Source organism: Oncorhynchus mykiss, chromosome 9, assembly GCF_013265735.2.
Source record: "Oncorhynchus mykiss isolate Arlee chromosome 9, USDA_OmykA_1.1, whole genome shotgun sequence".
In the NCBI taxonomy this organism is placed as follows: Eukaryota; Metazoa; Chordata; class Actinopteri; order Salmoniformes; family Salmonidae; genus Oncorhynchus; species Oncorhynchus mykiss.
In genome coordinates this window covers 10,248,450-10,275,168 of record NC_048573.1, presented here as the reverse complement: position 1 = coordinate 10,275,168, position 26,719 = coordinate 10,248,450, and the positions used below count along the sequence as shown (strand labels likewise).

The 26,719-nt window shown below is 42.8% G+C and overlaps 2 protein-coding genes and 2 long non-coding RNA genes across 10 annotated transcripts; 2 read left to right on the top strand and 2 right to left on the bottom strand.

The window, feature by feature from the left end:
- Positions 1-161: 161 nt before the first annotated feature.
- On the bottom strand, positions 162-1,741 carry LOC118965992. Its single transcript, XR_005053171.1, has 2 exons — positions 1,648-1,741; positions 162-468 (listed from the first exon to the last, which is right to left on the bottom strand). It is a non-coding gene; the product is annotated as an uncharacterized LOC118965992 (long non-coding RNA).
- LOC110531436 (prefoldin subunit 3) lies at positions 1,189-12,876 on the top strand. Its single transcript, XM_021614635.2, has 6 exons — positions 1,189-1,345; positions 1,735-1,859; positions 5,410-5,476; positions 5,718-5,816; positions 6,048-6,186; positions 11,577-12,876. The coding sequence occupies exons 1-6, from the start codon at positions 1,265-1,267 to the stop codon at positions 11,651-11,653; spliced, it is 588 nt and encodes a 195-aa protein (XP_021470310.1). The 5' UTR covers positions 1,189-1,264; the 3' UTR covers positions 11,654-12,876.
- Positions 7,466-9,372, top strand: LOC118965991. 7 transcript variants are annotated; one of them, XR_005053168.1, is made up of 4 exons: positions 7,466-7,553; positions 7,655-7,696; positions 7,739-7,998; positions 8,184-9,099. It is a non-coding gene; the product is annotated as an uncharacterized LOC118965991 (long non-coding RNA). The 7 variants fall into 7 exon arrangements; XR_005053164.1 differs by having other exon boundaries at positions 7,471-7,553; positions 7,655-7,998; XR_005053167.1 differs by lacking the exon at positions 7,466-7,553 and having other exon boundaries at positions 7,635-7,696.
- Positions 12,877-20,296: 7,420 nt separating the features above from the next.
- Positions 20,297-25,924, bottom strand: LOC110531435 (ras-related protein Rab-39B). The gene is made up of 5 exons (XM_021614634.2): positions 25,461-25,924; positions 23,434-23,667; positions 22,053-22,233; positions 21,779-21,904; positions 20,297-20,684 (listed from the first exon to the last, which is right to left on the bottom strand). Exons 2-5 carry the CDS (start codon positions 23,646-23,648, stop codon positions 20,565-20,567), a joined length of 642 nt encoding a protein of 213 aa, XP_021470309.1. The 5' UTR covers positions 23,649-23,667; positions 25,461-25,924; the 3' UTR covers positions 20,297-20,564.
- Positions 25,925-26,719: the final 795 nt, after the last annotated feature.

Below are 26,719 nucleotides of genomic sequence, written 5' to 3'. Positions count from 1 at the left end.
AAAGATTCCCATCCCCTTATAATGTCTTCTGTCAAATTATCAAGTGATATGTTTTTTTTTTTTAGGATGCTAAACATAAAAATAAAATGTACATCAATACCTTTTGGTTATTTCCTTTCTCCAGCTCTGTTGAAATGCGTCTTGGTGGATAAGCTCTGTTGAAATGCGTCTTGGTGGATAAGCTCTGTTGAAATGCGTCTTGGTGGATAAGCTCTGTTGAAATGCGTCTTGGTGGATAAGCTAGTAGTAGTAATCTCAATTTCTCAGCAGCCGTAGCTGCTGTATGGTTTCATGGCAGTCAATAAAGGTGTGGTGGTTGATGGATCGTTTTATTGTCATTACACCGTGTTTTTATGATGTCCCTGGTTCCAAGTTGGGCAGACTGTTGTTTGTTGCTAGGTCATCAGATAGTTATCAAGTCCTTAGTAGTAGGCTGGGGTGAAAATGCAATAAATAAAATACTCAACCCTGAAAAACAAAAATATGTAATTTATTATTATTGTATTTTATTTTTTACCTTTAATGAGACTAAGCTGGTAAAATAGAGATACAAATATATATTTTCCAAGTGAGAAATTATTCTAAATCCTTGAATAAATGTGAAACTCCTTAGAACCCATGTGTGTAGGGCTATCATCATCACACATTGTGGGCAAAACCATGTTTGGTTCTCTGTCTGTTGTTCTGTGTGAGTTATGTTAAAGAATAACAATGAGGTATCCATAATTTGATGTGAAATGGAAACTGTATAAATGATGTATAACAAATTCTAAAACAATAGTCTTTTAAGTATTTTTGTGTTTTCCCTGGTATTCAAATCAAACAGGTTGTTAGACAGTTCCCAAGCCTTGCAAAGTAGATTTTACTGTTACACTAGCCTACTACATAGTAAATGTACATGGTCTTCCAATATATTTATTTAACCATGTCAGCCTAGTGATCGTGGACATAAGGAAAAGAAGGAAGCCACTTCACAAGCGCAAACTCAAGCGTTCAAGACGGGCACCAAAAGATGGTGGATAAATAAAGATGGCTCACTTTCGCAATTTACTTTATACAAAAATGCCAGTTCCGGTCTACTTAATGCCCAAGGTGGCAATAGCTGCTGGGTCTGGTCTACTTAAATCATTGACTTCCATTGAACCAGAAAAAGAACAAGCAAGTGGGGTGTCTCGCTTACTCGTCCTTCTCTGACGGGCAGCTCTTCAGTAGGAACCCCACGCCCAACTTCTACGTAACAAGAGAGTAGAAAGTCTTTTCCAAGATGGCAACGACCATAGACAGCAGCAATGCCGTACAGGCGACAAGCAAAAAGCATCTCGGAATTCCCGAAGCAATATTTGTGGTGGGTAAAATATGAAGTATATACACACACACAGTGTATCGCTTATAACGTTACTTTGTGCAATACTTTTCTCTCAAAAAAATATATATATTCGCCGTTGTCCAGCCTCTCTGCTAGCCTGTCACACATGCTAACTAAGCTAATGCTAGGTAGCGAACGTTATCTAGCAAAGTGGTGCTATGTTCATTTACATCCTTTTAGGGAAATAACGCCCGACAGAAGCCCATTAGCCGACCTGGCTACCTATCCAATTTTCTATTTGTCATCCAAATGCAATTAAACAGTTATCTAACGTTAACTACCTTGTATGTCACCATAGGTTTAGTGTGAGAATGACTCGTCTGATATAACGTTAATATTAGCTAACGTTATTTTGTCAACGGTTGTAGGAGGATGTCGAGTCGTTTATGAAGCAGCCAGGCAACGACACCGCAGACGCCGTACTGCGGAAACTGGATGAACAGTACCAGAAATACAAGTATATGGAGCTCAACTTGGCGCAGAAGAAACAAAGGTAGGCCCCACTGTGGACCAGTACGAAAACGGATGAGAATGTATGCACTCATTACTGTAAATTGCTCTGGATTATATATATATATATATATATATATATATATATATTTGAACCTTTATTTAACTAGGCAAGTCAGTTAAGAACAAATTCTTATTTACAATGACGGCCAACAAGGAGTACTCATTAAATTGTTGCTAGTGGTTGTACTAAGTTATCCTCATAGGTTACTTTTGTTTACATTGTGAACAGTCAGTGGTCGCGTTAATGCAGAATTCTGTGTACACGCAGAATATTTATTTCTTGTTGAATGCATAATAAATATCTTTCTGCGTTTTGTAAATGCCTATCTACAATGCTTCTTGCTGTAAGTTCTCCTCTGCGTCAGACTAACTTTGTGCTTTAGTTGCCCTTCTCCACTTAGATGAGAATTCACAAATGGGCATCAGCAGACAGCTCTCTGACAGAAGCTACCTTTCTCTGGTAATTTTCTCGGTGTAGCCTACTTTTCTCCGGTAAAATGCAAGATAAGCCTCAAGCAAAACATGAAGAAATGTAGCTGGCTACATTCTTTCCATGAGTAACATTAGAAATATGATGGCCAGGCATTGGTTTTGCAAAATTACCTTGCTTTTTCAGTGTAAACTAATTTACTTGTGCCTGACGTTGCACTTATGATGTCTTTTGATGGAAATGGAGCTATTTTCTGCCGAATGTGTTACACTAATATAGTTTATGTGAAGGAAAACTATAGTTGCACATCCGTGATCACTCTATTGAAGCAAAAAAACAGACTTTCAATATAAAATGCAGGTGAAATGGTTTAAAACGCGATTTTGTGATGGTCAGCGTTATGAAAAGGCAGATTTTCTGAACTCTAACGTGACCCCTGAGTCAAGTATCTGCTAGCTAGGAGTAGCTAGGAGTAGCTTCTTGACTACATTCATCTTAGTAAAATAACAAGTGGTGTACAGTCGAGACCGTACAGTTCGAGACCATACAGTTCGAGACCATACAGTCGAGACAGAGAGAAGGCAGGGAAGAAACCACCATTTACCCACCTATAGGCTGCTATAGCCTACATATGTATTTAGTTTGTCATTCTATCGTTTTCATGGAATTTTATGATTTAAATCTAATTTAGCAGAATAAATTATCCGGAAATACTTTCACCTGCTCTGTGTATTCTCAAATTGAAAAAAGTGTGTGGGGGGCGGGGGGGTCACTCCTCTGAGCTGCGGCAGCACTACCCCCCTGTGTACAGGGCTTTGCTGCTGTCGCTTGCCCTTCTCTGCCATTTTCCCAACTGTTAACGATGATAACGTAGTGGTGGAGAGTCGACTCCAAATAATTGATTCCTTGACTCGTTACACGTCGACTCCCATTTCTGAGTGTCAAAATGTAAACTCCTTAATACGATTCAGTGTTTTTGGAACGTAGGAGACTGATTAGTCAGAGTAGGTTGGAGCACTGGTGTGCACTGCCTTCATATCACAGGCAGTATAATAGGCTAATAACCACACCTAAACTTTATTAAGGTAATATCAAAAGTTTGTCGAGCCATTGTTTATAGGGAAAATACGAGCAGGATATATATATATATTGCGACAAATCCATTACAGTTGGAACTGTATTTGGCCAAAGAAAATGACTCCACAGAACACAATTAAACACTTGCGAACTGGTGTAAACCTTCACAGGAAGTTTTGAACAGGCTATATTGCAGCATTAACCAAGAATGACTAGTGCCTACCGTACCCAACACATGACAGCAATAAGCTAATGATGTTTTTTTTTTTTTTACAACAGGCCTATGTTAAACAAAATACGAAGCACACAATTTAAAAACACAGATCAAACTTCATTTAGCCAACAGATGTCTCCAACAGAATGAAGCAAAACGTTTTTAGATTCATAAATACGCCTACAACAATGATATACAATAATGATGATGATGATGATGAAACAGATGATTATAAATTAGGAAAAAAATGAAGTTCCAAAATGGCATCCTACCTAAAAAGGAAGTTGCACAGTAGCCATGCCAACGCTCTTCTCATCTTTGTCCACTACAATATTAACACTTGTCTATACAGAGGACATTCCCCCTGTAGGCTTCCCTTCTGGGGGAATTCCGACCTGAGTTTAAGCGCCTCCGTAATTCCCTTTTTTCCCCTCTATTGCATATTCAAATATTGAACGTAAGCATGAGAATAGCATGCTTTTCACCCACTATTCCTTTGGGGTGGAGATTGAATTAATTAGGTATATACTTTATTTTTATGATAGAAATAACATCATTCTCCAGGCACTGTCATTTACAAATGGAATAGAACTATGTAAACGAGTAAGCTGTTTGAATACGGGGATTGTAAATATAAATGACACTTATTTTTAGATCTATCAGGGGCGGCAGGTAGCCTAGTGGTTAGAGCGTTGGGCCAGTAACCGAAAGGTTGCTAGATCGAATCCCTGAGCTGACAAGGTAAAAATGCCGTTCTGCCCCTGAACAAGGGGGCAGAACGGCACTTAACCCACTGTTGTAAATCAGAATTGACTTGCCTAGTTAAATAATATTTAAAAATATATATATATATTTTTACCTTATCGCTAGAGACAAATGTGAAACCAGTCATATGGAAGCAAAACTGAAGCATATCAACTTTCCCAAAGTAATGTTTATGTTTATGTTATGTTTATGAAATCCTGTTCCATTATGCAGAATTTAAATTGTACGGCATTTTAACTTAGTTTCTTAATTCTAGAATACCCGACTTTGTTTCCTATTTTTAACATGTTAAATACTATCAGGATAGATCGTCAGTAGGCCTAATAACAACACATTCCACTGCCAATTTACTGTTAGTTACCTTCAGTTGGTGTAGTCTACATTATTTAATTGTTTAGTTTCCTTCATTTGCTTCATTTATCAAGAAGCTGATTAAACAGCATGATCATCACACATTCCACCTTGTGCTGGTGGACAATATAAGGCCACTAAAATGTGCAGTTTTCTCACACAATGCCACAGATGTGTCAAGTTTTGAGTGTCATGCTGACTGCAGGAATGTCCACCAGAGCTGTTGCCAGATAATTTAATGTTAATTTCTCTACCATAAGCCCCCTACAACATCGTTTTAGGGAATTTGGCAGTACGTCCAACCGGCCTCACAATCACAGACCATGTGTATGGTGTCGTGTGGACGAGCGGTTTGCTGATGTCAACATTGTGACCAGAGTGCACCATGTTGGCTGTGGGGTTATGGCATGGGCAGGCATAAGCTACGGACAACAAACATAATTGTATTTTATTGATGGCAATTTGAATACACAGCGATACTGTGACAGGATCCTGAGGCCCACTGTCGTGCCATTCATCCACCGCCATCATGTTTCAGCATGACAATGCACGGCCCCATGTCGCATGGATCTGTTCACAGTTCCTGGAAGCTGAAAATCAGCTTAGCCGGCAATTAGCGGCTAAAGGAAACCCTGAGGTGTAATACAATGATTCTAATTCTTCTTCTATGGTGTTTCTCGCTGCGATCCTCAGGTTGAAAAGCCAGATCCCACAGATCAAGCAGACTCTAGAAATCCTACGGCACATGCAGAAGAAGAAGGTAAACAAACAAATATATGTGGGGTTTACTTACTTTGTCTTCTCCTCAGACCTTGCCAGCCCGTCCCCGTTTTCTCCCTCCTCCTCCTCGGCCCTAACTGTTCAATGTTTACAGACCTGTAAGCAATATGATGGAAACTATGCTGCTTATCCAGAGCCTTCAGAGGGGGAGGGACTGAGGACAGGAAACCATTGTAGAGTATTGGGTTTCACCCTGTGTTCCCGCTCCTCTCGTCCAATAGGAAACCACAGACCCGATGGAAACACACTTCCTATTGGCTGACAACGTTTACTGCAAGGCGTCAGTCCCGCCCACCGACAAAGTGTGCCTGTGGCTAGGGGTGAGTACTTTGGGATTGATCCTCCTCAGCCTGTGCATGTATATCCAAAGTGATGTTCTTTGGACTGACCCACCTCCCACCCCTCTTAAATGAAGGCTAGAAGGAGCCTTGTTAGGGCAACATTCCCAGTTTCTCCTAGGAAGGAACCATTAAGCAAGCAATAGTAAAAACTACAATATACTACCATTCCATACTCTAACCTCCCTTTCTTTCCTCTATCCCCTCACCCAGGCCAATGTGATGTTGGAGTATGACATCGACGAGGCCCAGTCTCTTCTGGAGAAGAACCTAGCGACCGCATCACGCAACCTGGACTCCCTGGAGGAAGACCTGGACTTCCTCAGAGACCAGTTCACCACCACCGAAGTCAGTATCCTTACGCCGAAATATAGGCCCACTCAGCCCAGGGACTATGGGTGAACAGGATCGGAGGCTGGAGAAGTATGTGATGCTGCCAAAAGTGTTCTGAAGTTCCAAAAGTTCTACCAGTGCAGGAATAGAAAAAAAGATGTGTCTGGTGGTCCGCCAAGAGAGTTGGGAAACTCTGAATTTAGTAGAGATGTGAACTGTATCCTGAAGCAAGCATATAGGCCTAGGCAGCGTGGGTTAATAGGCCCATAGGCAGTGTGGGTTAATAGGCCCGTAGGCAGCGTGGGTTAATAGGCCCATAGGCAGCGTGGGTTAATAGGCCCGTAGGCAGTGTGGGTTAATAGTCAGCGTGGGTTAATAGGTCTGTAGGCAGCGTAGGTCCGTAGGCAGCGTGGGTTAATGGGTCCGTAGGCAGCGTGGGTTAATAGGCAGCATGGGTTAATAGGTCTGTAGGCAGCGTGGGTTAATAAGTCCGTAGGCAGCGTGGGTTAATAGGCAGCGTGGGTTAATAGGCCCGTAGTCAGCGTGGGTTAATAGGTCCGTAGGCAGCGTGTGTTAATAGGCAGCATGGGTTAATAGGTCCGTAGGCAGCGTGGGTTAATAGGCAGCATGGGTTAATAGGTCTGTAGGCAGCGTGGGTTAATAGTCAGCGTGGGTTAATAGGCCCGTAGGCAGCGTGGGTTAATAGGCAGCATGGGTTAATAGGTCCGTAGGCAGCGTGGGTTAATAGGCAGCATGGGTTAATAGGTCTGTAGGCAGCGTGGGTTAATAGTCAGCGTGGGTTAATAGGCCCGTAGTCAGCGTGGTATAATAGGCAGCGTGGGTTAATAGGCCCGTAGTCAGCGTGGGTTAATAGGCAGCGTGGGTTAATAGGTCCGTAGGCAGCGTGGGTTAATAGGCCCGTAGTCAGCGTGGGTTAATAGGCAGCGTGGGTTAATAGGTCCGTAGGCAGCGTGGTATAATAGGCAGCGTGGGTTAATAGGCCCGTAGGCAGTGTGGGTTAATAGGCCCGTAGTCAGCGTGGGTTAATAGGCAGCGTGGGTTAATAGGTCCGTAGGCAGCGTGGTATAATAGGCAGCGTGGGTTAATAGGCCCGTAGTCAGCGTGGGTTAATAGGCAGCGTGGGTTAATAGGTCCGTAGGCAGCGTGGTATAATAGGCAGCGTGGGTTAATAGGCCCGTAGTCAGCGTGGGTTAATAGGCAGCGTGGGTTAATAGGTCCGTAGGCAGCGTGGTATAATAGGCAGCGTGGGTTAATAGGTCCGTAGGTAGCGTGGTATAATAGGCAGCGTGGGTTAATAGGCCCATAGGCAGCGTGGTATAATAGGCAGCGTGGGATAATAGGCCCGTAGTCAGCGTGGGTTAATAGGTCCGTAGGCAGCGTGGGTTAATAGGCAGCATGGGTTAATAGGTCTGTAGGCAGCGTGGGTTAATAGTCAGCGTGGGTTAATAGGAAGCGTGGGTTAATAGGTCCGTAGGCAGCGTGGGTTAATAGGCAGCATGGGTTAATAGGTCTGTAGGCAGCGTGGGTTAATAGTCAGTGTGGGTTAATAGGTCCGTAGGCAGCGTGGGTTAATAGGTCCGTAGGCAGCGTGGGTTAATAGGCCCGTAGTCAGCGTGGGTTAATAGGCAGCGTGGGTTAATAGGTCCGTAGGCAGCGTGGTATAATAGGCAGCGTGGGTTAATAGGCCCATAGGCAGCGTGGTATAATAGGCAGCGTGGGTTAATAGGCCCGTAGTCAGCGTGGGTTAATAGGTCCGTAGTCAGCGTGGTATAATAGGCAGCGTGGGTTAATAGGCAGCGTGGGTTAATAGGTCCGTAGTCAGCGTGGTATAATAGTCAGCGTGGGTTAATAGGCAGCGTGGGTTAATAGGTCCGTAGGCAGCGTGGTATAATAGGCAGCGTGGGTTAATAGGTCCGTAGGCAGCGTGGTATAATAGGCAGCGTGGGTTAATAGGCCCATAGGCAGCGTGGTATAATAGGCAGCGTGGGATAATAGGCCCGTAGTCAGCGTGGGTTAATAGGTCCGTAGGCAGCGTGGGTTAATAGGCAGCATGGGTTAATAGGTCTGTAGGCAGCGTGGGTTAATAGTCAGCGTGGGTTAATAGGCCCGTAGTCAGCGTGGGTTAATAGGCAGCGTGGGTTAATAGGTCCGTAGGCAGCGTGGGTTAATAGGCAGCATGGGTTAATAGGTCTGTAGGCAGCGTAGGTTAATAGTCAGCGTGGGTTAATAGGTCCGTAGGCAGCGTGGGTTAATAGGTCCGTAGGCAGCGTGGGTTAATAGGCCCGTAGGCAGCATGGGTTAATAGGTCCGTAGGCAGTGTGGGTTAATAGTCAGCGTGGGTTAATGGGTCCGTAGGCAGCGTGGGTTAATGGGTCCGTAGGCAGCGTGGGTTAATGGGTCCGTAGTCAGCGTGGGTTAATAGGCAGCGTGGGTTAATGGGTCCGTAGGCAGCGTGGGTTAATAGGCCCGTAGTCAGCGTGGGTTAATAGGCAGCGTGGGTTAATAGGCAGCGTGGGTTAATAGGCAGCATGGGTTAATAGGTCCGTAGTCAGCGTGGGTTAATAGGCAGCGTGGGTTAATAGGTCTGTAGGCAGCGTGGGTTAATAGGTCTGCAGGTAGCGTTGGTTAATAGGTCTGTAGGCAGCCTGGGTTAATGGGCAGCCTGGGTTAATAGGTCTGTAGGCAGCGTGGGTTAATAAGCAGCGTGGGTTAATGGGCAGCGTGGGTTAATAGGCAGCGTGGGATCATAGGCCCGTGGGCAGCGTGGGATAATAGGCAGCGTGGGTTAATGGGCAGCGTGGGTTAATGGGCAGCGTGGGTTAATGGGCAGCGTGGGTTAATGGGCAGCGTGGGTTAATGGGCAGCGTGGGTTAATGGGCAGCGTGGGATAATAGGCAGCGTGGGTTAATGGGCAGCGTAGGTTAATAGGTCTGTAGGCAGCGTGGGTTAATAGGCAGCGTGGGTTAATAGGCAGCGTGGGTTAATAGGCAGTGACAGGGTGTCCGCGGGTCCTTAGTCTTAAATGAATTTATCTAAATGAAAGGCCTTAAATTGTCTTAAATTCAGTTGTCAATGGTCTTAAAAAATGCAGCCAGAGATGACTATGGTGTTTCTGCTATGTTATGCAGCGTGGGTTAATGGTGTTTCTCCTCTGTTATGCAAATAAAATAAAAACATTAAATTATAGCCTATTCTTACCGAGGCGCATTTTCAAGATGCTAAGAGAGTTCCACATGTAGCCTACGACTGTGTCTCTCTCTGTGTGCCACTGCAAGTCTGCCGGCTATGGCCAGCCGAGAGGGCACAGCGAGCAAGTTAGGCTACAGAATAGATAGCCGATTCGAAACATTGTTTTTAGCTTGATTAGTTAGCTCACTCGTTAAGTGATTTTGTTAAACCATAAAGTGCAGTATCTTCAGAGTTCCTCTAATCAATGTGCCTGTTTTTCTGGGATAATGATAATGAGCAAGACACTTTTTTTCTGCCTTTCACACTGCTCTCCTGTAGAAAACAAATATATATATATAATTTGTTTTCTATCTATAAGAAAAACACAGCTATCCTGTGTAATACTCGGGGTCTAAAATTAACACCCGCCGCCTGCTAAAACGCAGGTAGATTTTGGCATTAGTGTGTAAGAATGTCTAATTCAGGTGGTAACACGCCGGGCCCTACAGTGTAAGCGTTTTAATAAAAAATGAATCACGTATGGGGGGACAAGTGCAAGCTTTCCCACCTTATGCATTAACACTGCCTGGGGGCTGTAAGATTGAGTTTTTCTTTAAGAAGCAATGGACACAGACATAAGTTGTTCTAATTTACTCTTAAAGTCTACAAAAGGGAGACTTTGTCCTCGTGTTTCTTGGCTATTTACATTTGTTTTGTTCTCAAGCTAGGTTGCTTTTCAACGTTTCAGTTTGCTCCTACTGCTAGCAAAAAGAGACATCTGGCCTCTAGTAGGGACATTCTCACAGGCATGGTGATTCATCAGTGGCCCTGTTACCAAGGTAACCTTAAAAGGGCAATTTAACTTTTATTTTTTGTCACTTATTTTTGTTACAATACTCAGGTCACGGATAATTAAATTAGATCTTACTAGTAATACGTTTTACTGGCCCAGCGCTCTAACCGCCCCAACATTACTAAGCTCATCTGTTCTGTGTTTCTTTGTGTAATTGTGGCAACAACAACCGCTTGGCTGGTTTAAAAACAGCCTACCTGCCACAGTGGCTGGTTTAAAAACCGATAGTTTTAGGCCCTGGTAATAGTTGTCACAGTTGAAGAGAAGATGTTCTTAGCTTTATGCAGGTATATATATATATATATATATATATATAAATATATATATATATATATATATATTTTACATTTCTCAGCTGTGTATTTTACAACAGAGATATTGATGTGGAGAGCGTGAAATGAGCCTCGGCCTCATTGGGTATTAGGCTATGACATCAACATATTTATTTGGGACACAAATAATTACTTTACTGTTAGATTAAAACCTGGCTACTTCCAGTGAAAATTAGATTTAGAGGGAGTGATCTAGCTCATAGTGTTTTGAGTTTCCACTTACCCAGCTGGTGAATTAGCACCAAATATATTAGTGCGCATAAAGATTTTGGCAAATTCATCTATATTTAACAAAAAAAAATATTGACCTATTTTAACACACAAATATAACGACAATAGTCGTAATTGTCTACCCAAAGTTTATGACGATCACTGGATTAGGTTGCAAATATCTTCAATCATGCATTCCTGCCTAGATTAACCAAGTTATTTGAATACCGTCTCAGTAGTCAATTGTACTTCTTTACTAAATCTCTGTCAACGGCATTTCAAGATGATTAACCAACTCTTTATTTCTATTGGTGACGGTGTGAAGATGTTTGAATATTAGCAGGTTTGTGGCGCACGCAGACCCTAATTGGTATTAAATTGCATTTCAAGTGGCATTAAAAAAAGTCAAGTCTTAAATTCAACCTGATGGAACCTACAGATACCCTGAGTGAAGAAAGCTGTGATACAATGTTCTCTGTGTGTCAGGGATGGTTAAACTGGTCTTTGGGTGCTGCCTTGTCTTGTGGTTTTACAACTTGAGGCAGTTTATGGTCTGGCAGGGCAGAGTTACGGGTGCAGGTGTGGCAGATGGGTGTGTCAAAGCAGGGAAAGTTGGGTTGTATTCAGTCGACACGAACCAGGAGAAAATAACATTTTGAAACTGAGTTACATAGTTCGTGTTGACAATTGGATCTTGTTTAAACTGTAGGTAAGTACTGTTGTTTTGATAGACTGGTAACGACAGTGTTTACAGTGCTTCTGAAAATACTAGACAAAAATGTCAAACTGAGAAGTGTGTAATCCTTAACCTATCGCCTCCCTCAGACATGGCACGAGTCTACAACTTTGACGTTAAGAGGAGGAGCAAGGACAACCTCCTTAAATCAGTCAAGAAGTCTTGAGAGAGGGGGACCCCCCACAATAAATATCCCCCCCCCCCCCCCCCCCCAGTAACCCGCCCCAACTCCATGTTCACATCTCTAGTCTCTACAACATGTTTGCGACCTAAATGGCACCCTATTCCATATTTAGTGCACTACATTTAACCAGGGCCCATAGGGTAGTGCACTACATTTAACCAGGGCCCATAGGGTAGTGCACTACATTTAACCAGGGCCCATAGGGTAGTGCACTACATTTAACCAGGGCCCATAGGGTAGTGCACTACATTTAACCAGGGCCCATAGGGTAGTGCACTACATTTAACCAGGGCCCATAGGGTAGTGCACTACATTTAACCAGGGCCCATAGGGCTCTGGGTTCAAAGCAGTGCACCACAGGAGGTTGGTGGCATCTTAATTATTCGGCAGGGAGGGAGGGCTCGTTGCCATGGCTGGAGCAGAAACACTACATTCCAGACATTTATTATGAGCCATCCTCCCCTCAGCAGCCTCCACTGCAGTGCACTGTATAGGGAGTAGGGTTCCATTTGGGATGTGGACCAAGCCTTATTCTATTGATTTGTTACTTTTTAAAAGTATTTTTTCAAGTAAAAAAAAAAACAAAACAAAAGTTACTACGGCAGTTTTTTTGTATTCTTTTATTCCGATTTATTTAAGCACAAATCTTTTTGAACCCCCTGCTTAGTCTTTAGGTTTGTCACGGTCCTACATTTCTTCCTCCTCTCGTTGTGTTTTCTGCCATTTAAGTTGTTGTGTGCTGCTTCTTCTTACGAACTCTTACTGACGTTGATCTTTGCTATGTACTCGTTTGGGGCCTTGGTTTGCTTTCAGAACACATCCTGCTATTACATTACCCATAATCCTCGCTGGGCAGGAAATGGGAGAAGAGGAGGAGCAATCTCACCAGTTCAAGTTGACACCTTCCTGTGGTTATGAGAATGTTTAAATGTCGAGCCCACTCTCTTGTGGGTTCCGTCCCTCACTCCTAGTCCCTCGACTGCATCTGAAATGGCACGTTATTCCCAGAAGTAGTGCAATAGGTAGTGAATAGGGTCCCATTTCGGATGTAGCCTCTTCTGCTGCCTGTCTGTCTGTGTTTTATTTTATATACCTCCTGTCTTCCCTCCTCCTCTTTCTCAACGTCACGTTGTATTCATTAGAATACTGAAGTGGAAAAAAAGAAATGTCAAACTAAAAAAAAAAAATCAACATTTTGGGAAAGAGAAATGGTCCTGTGTTCTATGTGATCTGTGTTTGGTGCTAGTCAGTATCTGCTCTTGCTAATTCCTTACGGAATAGTCATGCAACAATAGCTATGTTTTCCATCAATTTATCCACTTTTTTGGGGGGTATTATTATTATTTAAAAAGATGGCAAAGAAAATAGCCTGCTACTGTGGATTTCCATTGAACTAGATTGTTGAGAAACTGTTGGAGGAATATGGTAACTAGGTTTCGAACAGATTTTCATGTGAATATTCTAGAATCCGCATAGAGAGAATATGCGTGGTAGGCTACCACTGATAGCCTATGTTTCCACCAAATGGACCTGTTGTGTATAAAAAAAACAATGGGTGATGATTAGAGGTCGACCGAATATGGTTTTCCAACGCCGGTACCGATTATTGGAGGACCAAAAAAAGCCGATACCGATTAATAGGCCTATTTCTTTTTTAATATTTTATTTACATTTTTTTTTTATGTATTTGTAATAATGACAATTACAACAATACTGAATGAACACTTATTTTAACTTAATATAATACATCAAAATCAATTTAGCCTCTAATAAATAATGAAACATGTTCAGTTTGGTTTAAATAATGAAAAAACTAAGTGTTGGAGAAGAAAGTAAAAGTGCAATATGTGCCATGTAAGAAAGCTAACGTTTAAGTTCCTTGCTCAAAACACGAGAACATATGAAAGCTGGTGGTTCCTTTTAACATGAGTCTTCAATATTCCAAGGTAAGAAGTTTTAGGTTGTAGTTATTATAGGACTATTTCTCTCTATACCATTTGTATTTCATTAACCTTTGACTATTGGTCTTTAGGCATTTTAGTATTGCCAGTGTAACAGTATAGCTTCCGTCCCTCTCCTCGCTCCTACCTCGAACCAGGAACACATCGACAACAGCCACCCTCGAACCAGCGTTACCCATGCAGAGCAAGGGGAACAACTACTCCAAGTCTCAGAGCGAGTGACGTCTACATTTGAAACGCTATTAGCGCGCACCCCGCTAACTAGCTAGCCATTTCACATTGGTTACACCAGCCTAATCTCAAGAGTTGATAAACAGCGCAATGCTTCAGAGCTGCTGTCAAACGCACAAAAGTTTTATATATTGGTAGACACCAAGAGAGAGACATCTACACTGAACAAAAATATTAGCGCAACATGAAGCAATTTTAACCAGTTCATATAAGGCAATAGGTCAATTTAAATTAATTAGGCCCTAATCAATGGATTTCACATGACTGGGATTACAGATATGCATCTAATGGTCACAAATACCTTAAGTTAGGGGTGTGGTTCAGAAAACCAGTCAGTATCTGGTGTGACCACTATGTGCGTCATGCGTCACATGTCCTTCCCATAGAGTTGACCAGGCTGTTGATTGTGATCTGTAGAATGTTGTCCCACTCATCTTCAATGGCTGTGCGAAGTTGCTGGATAATGGCGGGAACTGGAACACGCTGTCATGCATGTCGATCCAGAGCATCCCAAACATGCTCAATGGATGAAATGTCTGGTGCGTATGCAGACCATGGAAGAACTGGGACATTTTCAACTTCCAGGAATCGTGTACAGATGTGTTGGCAGCGGATGAATAGCACGTCAATGGGAACAAATAAAATGCAATTCTGTTAAAAACACAACACATCAGCTGTATGTGACCAGGCGAAAAAACCTTTCCAAGCCAAACCACTAACTTACACACAGCCTATGTCGTCACCATATTAGCTAAAGTAACGTCATAGTCCGTATAGCTACTAGAAGCACCGCGTTAGTAAACCCGCTTCATGCAGTAATGTTACAGTGTACAGTCAGTAAGCAGTTACACCGACGGGCCCCGGTGGCAATAAATTAGTAAAACCAAAAGCTTACCATGACTTGAAAGAGTTCCAGTGTTGTGTTGGAAAGTCCTAGCCAGCTAGCTAACATAGCATCCCTCTGTTATAGCCAGCTAGCTAACATAGCATCCCTCTGTTATAGCCAGTTAGCTAACATAGCATCCCTCTGTTATAGCCAGCTAGCTAACATAGCATCCCTCTGTTATAGCCAGCTAGCTAACATAGCATCGCTCTGTTTGAGCAGGGTGATTCAGTAGGCTAAACTAGCTAGCTACATTTGCTAGCTAAGTGAAAAAATTATATTTCGCTCTTGCTTCATTTTGAAAGAAATGAATTTGTTCAAAACTGTTCAACTATTGTCTTTGAGTCAACTACTCAACATATTTTATGCACTGCAGTGATAGCTAGCTGTAGTTTGTTTTCAGTACTAGATTAATTCTCTGATCCATTGATTGGGTGGACATGCTGCAAGAGCTCTGATTGGCTGGAAGACGTCCTCAAATTGTCATAATAACTGTGTCAGTCTATGAATGGGGGTGAGAAACATGGGCCTCCTGGGTTTTGTATTGAAGTCAATGTACCCAGAGGAGGACGGAAACTAGCTGTCCTCCAGCTACACAATGGTGCTTCCCTACAGAGTACTGTCTGACTTTATTCGCAAAATAGTGTGTTTTAATTATTTGGTGACGTGGTTTTATATTTAGTATAGTTTTATCTAAAAAGGATAACTTTTTTAACATTTTTTACCATTTTTAGTTTTTATGAAATTCACTGAGGATGGTCCTCCCCTTCCTCCACAAACCCAGAGTTTCATCAGTAGACAAGGGCATGTTTTATATTTAACTGACCTGGAAGACCGCGTGTTGATTTTAAACACTGAACTGATCAATTAACGAAGTACCTCCGTGTGGTGCCTAGTTGGGACAAAATCCTGCACTATCTGCATCACTCCAGGAACAGAGTTGTGTTATATACGGAACTATACACCTTTTAATGAAACACCCTTGTGTTTAACAGCCAATCAGTATCACTCCTGAGGTGGACGGTCAAGGGGATATGTAAATGAGCTGTCTCGCGGTTTGAAGTGTGCCCGCGTGAACAGTGTTAATTCTTACCATGCTTCAGATTATAAAGACAAAAGTAATAGTACTCCAGTCTCCATTGTCAAGTTAATTCTACCGTGTCATCTAGAGCACGACAGGGTTGCCTACCGGTGTTGTATGGTGAGGTGACTGAGATCAAATGGTTACTCAGAGACAGTGGGGCTGATCTCTTAACGTAGTAAAAGGAGAGCCCCCCCCACCCCCCCATGTCAAAAACTATCTGATAGCAACATCTGTCATTTTTTATTTAACTAGGCAGTTCAGTTAAGAACCAATTCTTATTTACAATGACAATTCCACGCCATCTGTTGTGATTTATGAAAGAGGAGAAATCTACAGGCCTCAATCCCAAAGGATTGGGATGCTTGGCATCACTTTTCAATCAAATGTATTTATATAACCCTACATCAGCTGATATCTCAAAGTGCTGTACAGAAACACAGCCTAAAACACCAAACAGCAAGCAATGCAGGTGTAGAAGCACGGTGGCTAGGATAAACTCCCTAGAAAGGCCAGAACCTAGGAAGAAACCTAGAGAGGAACCAGGCTTTTGAGGTTTTATGTCTTGACAAATGTGGGTATTTAGGTTGAACTATTCCCTATGAGAGGTTAACCCATGTGATCTGAACTGAAGCCTATGTCTCTAAAGGGCTGAATAGGATTAGGATAGTAGCACCGGACTCACCGCTAGGAATGAAATCGGGAGCTTTAGAGTTTGACCTGATCTAGCTGTTTGGATAATTCCTTCAATAACCTAGTTTTTTTTCTTCTGGCAATTATTCATTTCTCCATTGTCGGCAGGTAGCCTTGTGGTCAGAGTGTTGGGCCAGTGTCAATCCCTGAACTGACAAGGTAAAAATCTGCCATTCTACCCCAGAGCGAGGCAGTTGACCCACTGTTCCCCGAGCGCCAAAGACGTGGATGGATGTCGATTAAGGCAAACCCCCGCACCTCTCTGATTGAGTGGTTCGGTTAAATGCAAAGTCACATTTCAGTTGAACGCATTCAGTTGGACAACTGACTAGGTATCCCCCCTTTCCCTTTCTAAATGCTGGGGTGTCAAACTCATTCCATGCATATTTTTTCCCCCCCTCTTTTAAGTTCCTTTCTAATCAGTGGAGAGAAAACACCTCTTGTCTGGGTATAACTAGACTCCCCCACAGACAAGCTGGTTGACAATGACACCTATTTGCCTTTGTATTGTCATCTAGTGGTTGATTTCTGGCACTGCAAGGAGTAACCCATTATGACGTCACTACCCACACGCACGCGGCTGCTACAATGTAAGACACACGGGGCAAAACTGGTGTTTTACCAGTCACATTTTTTATTGATTTTTTTTTTTAGTACATTTCAAGTTGTTTTGATAGAATAGTAGTGGCCCAGAAAGTTCCATAGATGTTGAATTGAATGAACAGTAGTTAGTTACATGGTATTGTACAGCTTGGAGACAAAGAGAAGAAGATGCCATCGAGTAAAATGAAAAGATTCATCCTGGGTCTCATTCATTAGGGCACAACGTTGCAAAACAGAGAGGGTAGTTTCCTTTCTTGTTTCAGTCTGTTGTCTTCCGTTTGGTGCCCAATGAATACGACCCTAGTAATGCTGTACATTGATGGTCTACTTGCGTGTTATATTGTTTATGAGCAACAGCTAGCCTGGTATCCAACTGATTTCACAGCACTTCTCTTTTTGTTTCCTTTCATTATGTCTGGTTTCACCAGGCTAAGTAACTGCTTGTCCACGTTCAGTAGCCGACGTTGTCGAACGATGTAGTTAGAATTTCCATGAATAGAGCTAAACGTGGAACATTGTTCTATATGCCACAGAGCAAATTTCTATCTTGAACTTTCCAAAACGTTGCTGAACGTTACTGTGACACAGTAGATAGAAGTTGCCTCTAAGAACCGATACAGGATCCAATGTGTTTGTTTAGTCTACTGGTAAAGGTTAGTGTTGGGGGCTCTGTTAATCTGATCCTATATCTGTGATTAGAGACCTTACTTACATAGTGTCTTATTAGATGATGAGGAGCAACTGATCTAAACTCCTTAAACCCTCTGATACTAGTCTCAACCCATCTGTCTAGACAGACTACTCTGATACTAGTCTCAACCCATCTGTCTAGACAGACTACTCTGATACTAGTCTCAACCCATCTGTCTAGACAGACTACTCTGATACTAGTCTCAATCCATCTGTCTAGACAGACTACTCTGATACTAGTCTCAACCCATCTGTCTAGACAGACTACTCTGATACTAGTCTCAATCCATCTGTCTAGACAGACTACTCTGATATGGTATAAGCATTGGAGGAGATTGGTGAAGACACCGTTCAGTTAAGAGCACTGAATAGAATTCTACTCTGTTCTAATTCGACGGGTGGAACATCATGATGTCCAAGATTCTGTTCTAGAACCAGAATGTCCACAAAACTGGGAAAAGCACATAGTAACCCAAAGAAGTCCATTCGTGATCCAAGTCGTAAAGGAGCGAAAAGTCCCTCGTCAAGACTCTGCAAAATGGTCCCAGATTTGATGATTGAGAACGTTTACCATCCACTCCTCCTTGTCAAGGGTAATCCTACATGATAGATGTACACAGTCACCCCAGCTCCCCTGGCCCTGAAATGTTAGATTGACATACGATAATGCAGCACTCTTTGGAAAAGGTGGACGATGGCAGTTCATCCTTGCAGTTATTACACAAATCAAGTAGATGAAAAGGTGCCCTACAGAATCAGTAGTATACACTCGCCCATTCAGAGGAAAGCAAGGGTGCTTCCCCTATCCAAAACAAATAACCTTATCAGATTATTAAAATCTTATTTCAATCTCATCACTAGAGACGAAGGAATCATAGTTTTTTCTGATGAGAAAGAAATTGACCTTTGAACACAGTGGCTACAAAACTTCTTCAACTGAAAATAAAATGTAGGACACCATTTGTTATAACACAGCAAGTTCTGTCCCTCCACCTATTGTGCCCAAACCATTTCATGTTTCAGTTACCAAACCAGAAAAGGTTATTGTTACATCGTCTTAGTTATTAACAAAATGTGATTTTATTTTTGGAATGAGTGTCCTTATTTCTATACTGGTTTGAGATATTGAATGCACATGTCTGTTGCCATACTTGTGTCTATAGAGTTAACTGTAATTTAGATGTCCGCAGGTGTGGAATTCTAGGTAGTTATGGGGTTTTTAGAGTATGTTCTCCTAGCTGTCTCACTGTTACCATGGGTTCCTCCGCTAGATTCCAGGATCACTAGGACAAGTTCCAGAGACATTGTTCAAACGTACTAAAATAAATAGTCCTCCTCTGTTGTCAGTTTGACCCTCCTCAGGGATTTGGATTCTTGCAAAGGGGACAGGTAATGTTCAGGTAATGTACCGGTAATGTACCGGTACTCAGGGATGCCTAATATCCCCTTTAGTCCACCTTTTACTGGGCCGTATTCATTAGTGGACACCATTAAGAAAGAAAAAAAAACACACAACAAAAAAATGCTTTGCTAAAAAAACAACTAGTTTCTTATTGGTTCAAGTTGTCCCTTCCTGTTTTGTCCATTTCCTCCGTTTGATGTGAAGTGAATACGTCCCTGGAGTCACTTTGTCCACCTGTACTGTCAGTCAAACAGTCGTTCCCTTACATCCCTGTACACAGGGTCCATAAAGTCCATTATGGTGTTGGATAGGGATTGTACAGTGGTCGTTGGATGATGGGTGGGGGAAAAAAGTAGAGAACCACAGAGTTTTTGAGACTAGATTTAGCTTCCTTTGGGGGGGAGAGACTGAGAGCCCCCTCCATCTTAGTCTCCTTTAAACTGAGTCAAATAGAATGTCGCTTTGGCTAAACCTTGCCCAACCATGGTGTGTGATGCCTTCTGGCTGTATAAATTGTGTTATGGGATTGCATATTGGAAGAAAGGAGATGGGGAAACCAGGGATCTATACTACATGGCCAAAAGTCTGTGGACACCTGCTAGTCAAACATCTCATTCCAAAATCATGGGCATTAATATGGAGTTGGTTTGCCCTTTGATGCTAGAACAGCCTCCACTTTTCCTGGAAGGCTTTCCACTAGATGTTGGAACATTGCTGCAGGGACTTGCTTCCATTCAGTCACGAGCATGAGTGAGGTTGGGCACTGATTTTGGGCGATTAGGCCTGGCTCGCACTCGGCATTCCAATTCATCCCAAAGGTGTTTGATGGGGTTGAAGTCAGGGCTCTATGCAGGCCAGTCAAGTTCTTCCACACCGATCTCGACAACCTGTGAGCTTGTGTGGCCTACCACTTCGCAGCTGGGCTGCTGTTGCTCCTAGATGTTTCCACTTCACAATAACAGCACTTACAGTTGACTGGAGCAGCTCTTGCAGGGCAGAAATCTGACAAACTGACTTGTTGGAAAGGTGGCATTCTATGATAGTCCCACATTGAAAGTCACTGAGCTGTTCAGTACGGGCCATTCTACTGCCAATGTTTGTCTATGGAGATTGCATGGCGGTGTGCTCGATTTTATACACCTGTCATCAACAGGTGTGGCTGAAATAGCTAAATCCACTAATTTGATGTGTCCACATACTTTTGACCATGTAGTGTAGTTGTGGGTAAGATCCCTCCATCCTGATGCAAATCAGCAGAGGGAAATTGCTAAACTAGAGCTGAAATGGATCCAGGAGGACCTAGGTGAAACCAGGCTTGAGTCAGAGATCTCTCTAGTGATCCATCCAGATCAGCAGAGGCACCGCCGGTCACTCTTGGTGACCTCCTCGGAGGAGTGGACCACGTTGGGGACGAAGCCGCTCTTCACCCCTTCCCAACCCTCCTGGATAGTGATGTCACCGCTCCTCACCTAGGGCCAAGATATCAAGGTTAAGACGTCGTATTCACATGCAGAGGCTTTCGATTAATTAACTAAGGTAACACTTTTATTTTACAGCACAGTATTAGTAGTGATGGGGGGGGGGGGGGAATCGATAGTTACATATCGCAATATTGTTCTCCAAGTATTTATTTATTGCTACTGTAGGTTGTGTTAACTAGCGCTAGTTGGCTATACCTGCTCCAAATCCTATAGCTTGTTCTCCATCTTCTTTCTAAATAGTGAGCCAACATGCTATTTGTTTCCCTGACTGATTCAAACTGTTTTCTCCTGCTCTCTCGCTCTCTCTCTCTCTCTGCAGCAGACAAATAGTGAGCCATATGTTTGGAACATCATCATCACAATAAAATCACAGTATCGAATAGCAATACATATAGAATCGGGAGAATCACAAAACATATCGGCACCTAAGTAGTGTAATACTATTGTGAGTATTGTAATACTATTGTGAGTATTGTAATACTATTGTGAGTATTGTAATACTATTGTGAGTATTGTAATACTATTGTGAGTAGTGTAATACTATTGTGAGTATTGTAATACTATTGTGAGTAGTGTAATACTATTGTGAGTATTGTAATACTATTGTGAGTATTGTAATACTATTGTGAGTAGTGTAATACTATTGTGAGTATTGTAATACTATTGTGAGTAGTGTAATACTATTGTGAGTATTGTAATACTATTGTAATACTATTGTGAGTAGTGTAATACTATTGTGAGTATTGTAATACTATTGTGAGTAGTGTAATACTATTGTGAGTAGTGTAATACTATTGTGAGTATTGTAATACTATTGTATCATGAGGTCCCTGGCAATTCCCAGCCCTAGTATTTACCAGGTATTTATTTTGAAATGACTTGTTAAAATAGCAATAACCTAATAATTGTATATTAATTACTTAATTTAGTTTCTTTGAGATTCATGTTTTCACAAGCGTAGGTTTGTACCATGTGGTACCAGTTTATGGGACCAGCCCATTGCTTTAATAGCCAAGAGTTAGCATTGAAAATGGGACTCCATTTAGATTTTTGACTCCGGTTGAAGAAGGTTATGTCCTCACCAGGTGGAAGATGTCCCTGGTCAGCTCCGTGAAGGCGTGCTCCACATTGATGGCGTCGCGGGCCGAGGTTTCTACGTAACGCATCCCGTAGGCGCCGGCGAGTTTCTCAGCTTCCTGACGAGTCACCTGCCGATTTTTTTTTTAAAGGTAAAGATTCTATTTTATTGTCTGATTTCATAGAAATGTGTTTCAGGCGTCATTTATAGTGTCCTTTGTTAGGGTGAGGATTCTTTCTTCCAATGCTCAATCAAACACACACATTCTGATAGGCTACCTGACGCTGAGGCTCCAGGTCACACTTGTGTCCGACCAATAGGAACACGATGCTGTGTGGTTGGACGTGACTCCGGGCCTCCTCTAGCCAATCATGAACGTTCTGGAAGGAGCGACGGTTTGTGATGTCAAACAGCAGGAGCCCGCCTACTGAGTTACGATAGTAGGCTCTTGTGATGGACCTGAGAGAGGGTTGAGATGAGAGAGAACATGAGATATAGATAGACTATTGGCTACTAAGCTGAACCTGGATGACATGGCAGATTACAGTGGAGGATAGAAACATCCACATCATTGAGGAAACATCTGAGATGTTATCAAGAGTCTTACTGTTGCATCACACTCATCACGAAGACAAATAGTGTCGTTCTGAACTAAAAGAAGAGCTTGAGGGAGTGAGAGAGGTGTTAGGAGACAGATATAAAGGTTAGAAAAAGGGGGAGAGTGGGTAGTGAGGGAGAGAGTGGGTAGTGAGGGAGAGAGTGGGTAGTGAGGGAGAGAGTGGGTAGTGAGGGAGAGAGTGGGTAGTGAGGGGGAGAGTGGGTAGTGAGGGGGAGAGTGGGTAGTGAGGGGGAGAGTGGGTAGTGAGGGGGAGAGTGGGTAGTGAGGGGGAGAGTGGGTAGTGTGAGGGAGAGAGTGGGTAGTGAGGGAGAGAGTGGGTAGTGAGGGAGAGGGAAAGTTTGGCAGAAGAGAGAAAGAGAAAATGTGAGAGGCGGGAGGGAGGGAGGACAGGAAGGGGAGAGGAAGTGGGAGGAGGGATATGACAGGCAGGCAAGGTGTGGGTGGATAGAGGGAAGGGGAGGTGGAAGAAGAGGACTTCAAGAAAGAGAGACTGAAGATAGGAGGCTGGTAAAATATTCATTAGAAACAGTTGAAATGAATCAGAAGACACAGATATAGAGCAGGAAATGATGGAGAGATGGAACGCTGACGAAGCGCGCGCATGTGTGTGTGTTCAAAGGCTGCTACCTATTTAAATGTAAAAATGTATCTTTATTTATTTAAAAAAGGGTCCTCATATACTTGTTTTGTATGTTTTAGAAATGTCTATCAGGCCTATTTAGGCATGCATATCCAATGTGTTACCGATGTTCCTGTAAATGTTTAAATAGGCCAATAACCACATACCCTTTGTACTTTGCATCATTGACTCGTCAATAACCCTAATCAGTAGTGGAATGGCACAACCTGACTTCGGTGTGGACCTCAGTCTTGTTGGACAGGAAGCAGCCTTGACACAGCAGAGCGCGTTGTCATTCGAAAGGTAGGCTATGATAGATCACTACCGAAAGAGGTTAATATTCGATGATAAATACCTGTCACCATCCTTAGATCCCCCCCCCCCCCCCACGCACGCACGCACGCACACACACACACCATACCTGAACCGCTCCTGTCCCGCAGTATCCCAGATCTGTAGCTTGATCCGTTTCCCCGGCTCGATCTCCACCAGGCGAGAGAAGAAATCTACGCCGACAGTGGGGTCGCTCACCTGGGCGAAGCGTCCCTCTGTGAACCGCCGGATCAAACAGGATTTCCCCACCGTCGAGTCCCCAATGACGATGAGTCGGAACTGGTACAGCCATATCGCCTCCATGGTGACTACTGTCTAGCTTCTGTTGTTGGGTAAATCGGGCACGTGGAGAGAGACACAGGCGAATGGACGCACAAAACCAGAGTCAGACAGGTAACCCGTAACAACAGTGTTCACTTGGGGTCCCCAGAAGGCTAGAGACGGCCCTGGTGATGAGTTAAAAGGCTGTACTTCTCCTCATCTTGATATGGCCATGGTTTTTATCTAGGCCCCCGGTGTTACAATAAAGCAATAAGGCCCGAGGAGGTGTGGTATATGGCCAATATACCACAGCTAAGGAATGTTTCCTCTGCACGACGCAATGTGGAGTGCCTGGATACAGCCCTTAGCCGTGGTATATTGGCCACAAACCCCCGAGATTCCTTATTCCTATTATAAACTGGTTACCAACATAATTAGAGAAGTAAAAATACATGTTTTGGCATACCCGTGGTATACGGTCTGATATACCATGACCTTCAGCCAATCAGAATTCAGGGCTCAAACCACCCAGTTTATAATGCCTATTATAGCCACATGTTTAATTACAAGCATGTGACTATAGGATATCTGATTTTCTAGCCTATGTTGGCCTACTTTCAAGTCACTTGACTTGGCTATGTCACCTATTTGATAGTCTGTTTTAGGTTATCAAGGATTTATTTTAGGTTATCAAGGATGTATTTTAGGTTATCAAGGATGTATTTTAGGTTATCAAGGATGTATTTTAGGTTATCAAGGATTTATTTTTAGGTTATCAAGGATTTATTTTAGGTTATCAAGGATTTATTTTATTGCTGAATATACAAAGCCCTGTTGAATTTCCCTCTAAGAAAAATTAAGTTATTTAATTCTAGTTGTAGCCAGTGGCAAGTAAGTAATATAGCTTACATATTTGATTCTATATTCTATTCCATGTTCTATAGAATTATGCTTATTGAAAACACTACAATGCAATAATTTATTATGGTATTCCATTCTATGCACAGGCCTGGTTATCCAGCCATCACACTGCCTCTAGTGCCAACTAAAGCTCACCGCCACTACCTCACTCTGCTTGGCCGGGGGATTACACAGTCCGCTTAATATGCAAACACTCTGCCTAGCGTGGACACACAGATCCCCTAGAGAATAACCATAATACCCACCCCCATAGCTGTTGACTCAGCCCGGATATCGGCTTTAACTAGGATCTCTGGAGCATTGACACGGACAGTTGACTGTAACCTATTACAGTCACCTATAGGGGACAAAACGATGTCTATTGTAGAGCGTACCGTGGATGTGGCTCTTTTGGTAGCGCATGGCGCTTGCAACGCCAGGGTTGTGGGTTCGATTCCCACAGGGGACCAGTATGAAAATGTTTCCACTCATTACTGTAAGTCTCTCTGGATAAGGGAGTCTGCTAAGTGACTAAAATGTCAAAATTATATTTCACATAAGGTGCTTTTGGATTCGAATCAAATGTTTTTTTCCAGACCTACCAAGGTCAATGAATGGGCCCCTCCATTTTTCCTTGTGGCAGGACAATTGATTGTTGTTATTATTATTATAGGGATAGTTCAACCTGATCTGTCAGTAGGCTAATGGGCAATCGAATGGAGAACAGCTGGCTAGAATAGAATCTACACGATGATTTGATGAACTTTACCACATCACATCTGTCACTCTCATAACAGGCTTCCAAGACCACAAGCAGTGTAACTTCATCCACTTTATTCAAAACCTTTTCTTATTTCTCTCATCGTTATCCTGAAATGTAAAAGGTATTTTAATGGGGTCACAATTACGAGAAAGGCCTATAGCCTAGGAGAACGTGGAATAGTTTCATCTTACGTTGTTTAGTTGCGGCGTTCAGAACCCGAATGCTGCAGGTTCCATCGTTTCGAGAAGCTCGTCTCCTCTTTCGTAGAACAAACGCCGAAAAAAGGTCTTACAGCGACACATAAACCACAGTTTACAATTCCCCTGGAGAGATCCAACGACGGGTCTAATGTCTTTATTACGGTTTATAACGATAACAACGGGCTCGAACGGCCTAGGTCTAAGAGAAGAATCCACAGCACGCTTCGCTCCACAAAAGGTTATTATTTGTAGACGCAAGTCTACACTATTGTCTAAAACCGCACTCGTTTCGAATGTGATACATTCGACGGGTTCGTTTTCTTTTCACTACTCTCTTTTTTTTCCGTTTCCTGTTTTTGAAGGCCGCAAAATGTTATGAAATGAATGTTGCTGTTGATGAAATGGCAGCGCTAGCAGCAGCATCACAGAACCTGACTCATTCCACTTCCCCGCCCGCATCAGCACCACTACTACCGTAAACATCAATATAGAGGCGGACAACCACTTTTCTCATCTCTGCAAAAACCCACAGCGACACAAATAGCATAGAAGAAAACTACATTAGACTAGGCCTATATATCAACTCTTGTTATAACACCATTATAAAAATCGTATTTAAATGTTGTGGTATTGTTTTTATGGAATATCAATCATTTTACCTGTTGTATGGCAACCCTTTTTGGTGGGTGAAAGCGCACTATTCCTTAATAACAGAACTGTTTATTCCCTACCTACTGCCTACCAAACAGACCCGCTCATATAAAACATGTATTGGAGCTTGTTCAATTTGATGAAACGGTTTATAATTCTGCGTGTAATATTGACTTTTTATGCGTTAAGGGGGGCATGTCGGTAACCAACCGATGCTTGACAGTGCGCTGGGACGAATTTTTCTTTATTTTATTGAACCTTTATTTAACTAGGCAAGTCCGTGAAGAACAACTTCTTATTTACAATGACCGACAAACCCAGACAACGCTGGGCCAATTGTGCGCCGCGCTATGGGACAGCCTGGAATCGAACCAGAGTCTGTAGTGACACCTCAGACCACTGCTCCATTCGGGACATACACTGGTATATGTCTATTTTTTTTGTTTCTCCCTGCTGCGCTATGTTGCGTCAGAGCGATGGACAGACAGTACAGTGAACGTTTGGCTTGTTAACCTATCGTAGCAGGCGTAGAACAATGACCAGGCTTGTGTTAACCTATGGTAGCAGCCGTAGAACGACCAGGCTTGTGTTAACCTATC

Bases quoted from the DNA above. Each gene is read 5' to 3' on its own strand.
- LOC110531436 (XM_021614635.2), top strand. From the start codon at position 1,265: ATGGCAACGACCATAGACAGCAGCAATGCCGTACAGGCGACAAGCAAA. The intron at 1,860-5,409 runs GTAGGCCCCACT...TGCGATCCTCAG, and splicing joins TTGGCGCAGAAGAAACAAAG to GTTGAAAAGCCAGATCCCAC. The intron at 5,817-6,047 runs GTGAGTACTTTG...CCCCTCACCCAG, and splicing joins AAGTGTGCCTGTGGCTAGGG to GCCAATGTGATGTTGGAGTA.
- LOC110531435 (XM_021614634.2), bottom strand. From the start codon at position 23,648: ATGGAGGCGATATGGCTGTACCAGTTCCGACTCATCGTCATTGGGGAC. The intron at 21,905-22,052 runs GTAGCCTATCAG...AAAAATCGGCAG, and splicing joins ACCTGGAGCCTCAGCGTCAG to GTGACTCGTCAGGAAGCTGA. The intron at 20,685-21,778 runs GTGAGGACATAA...TCTTGGCCCTAG, and splicing joins CCAGGGACATCTTCCACCTG to GTGAGGAGCGGTGACATCAC.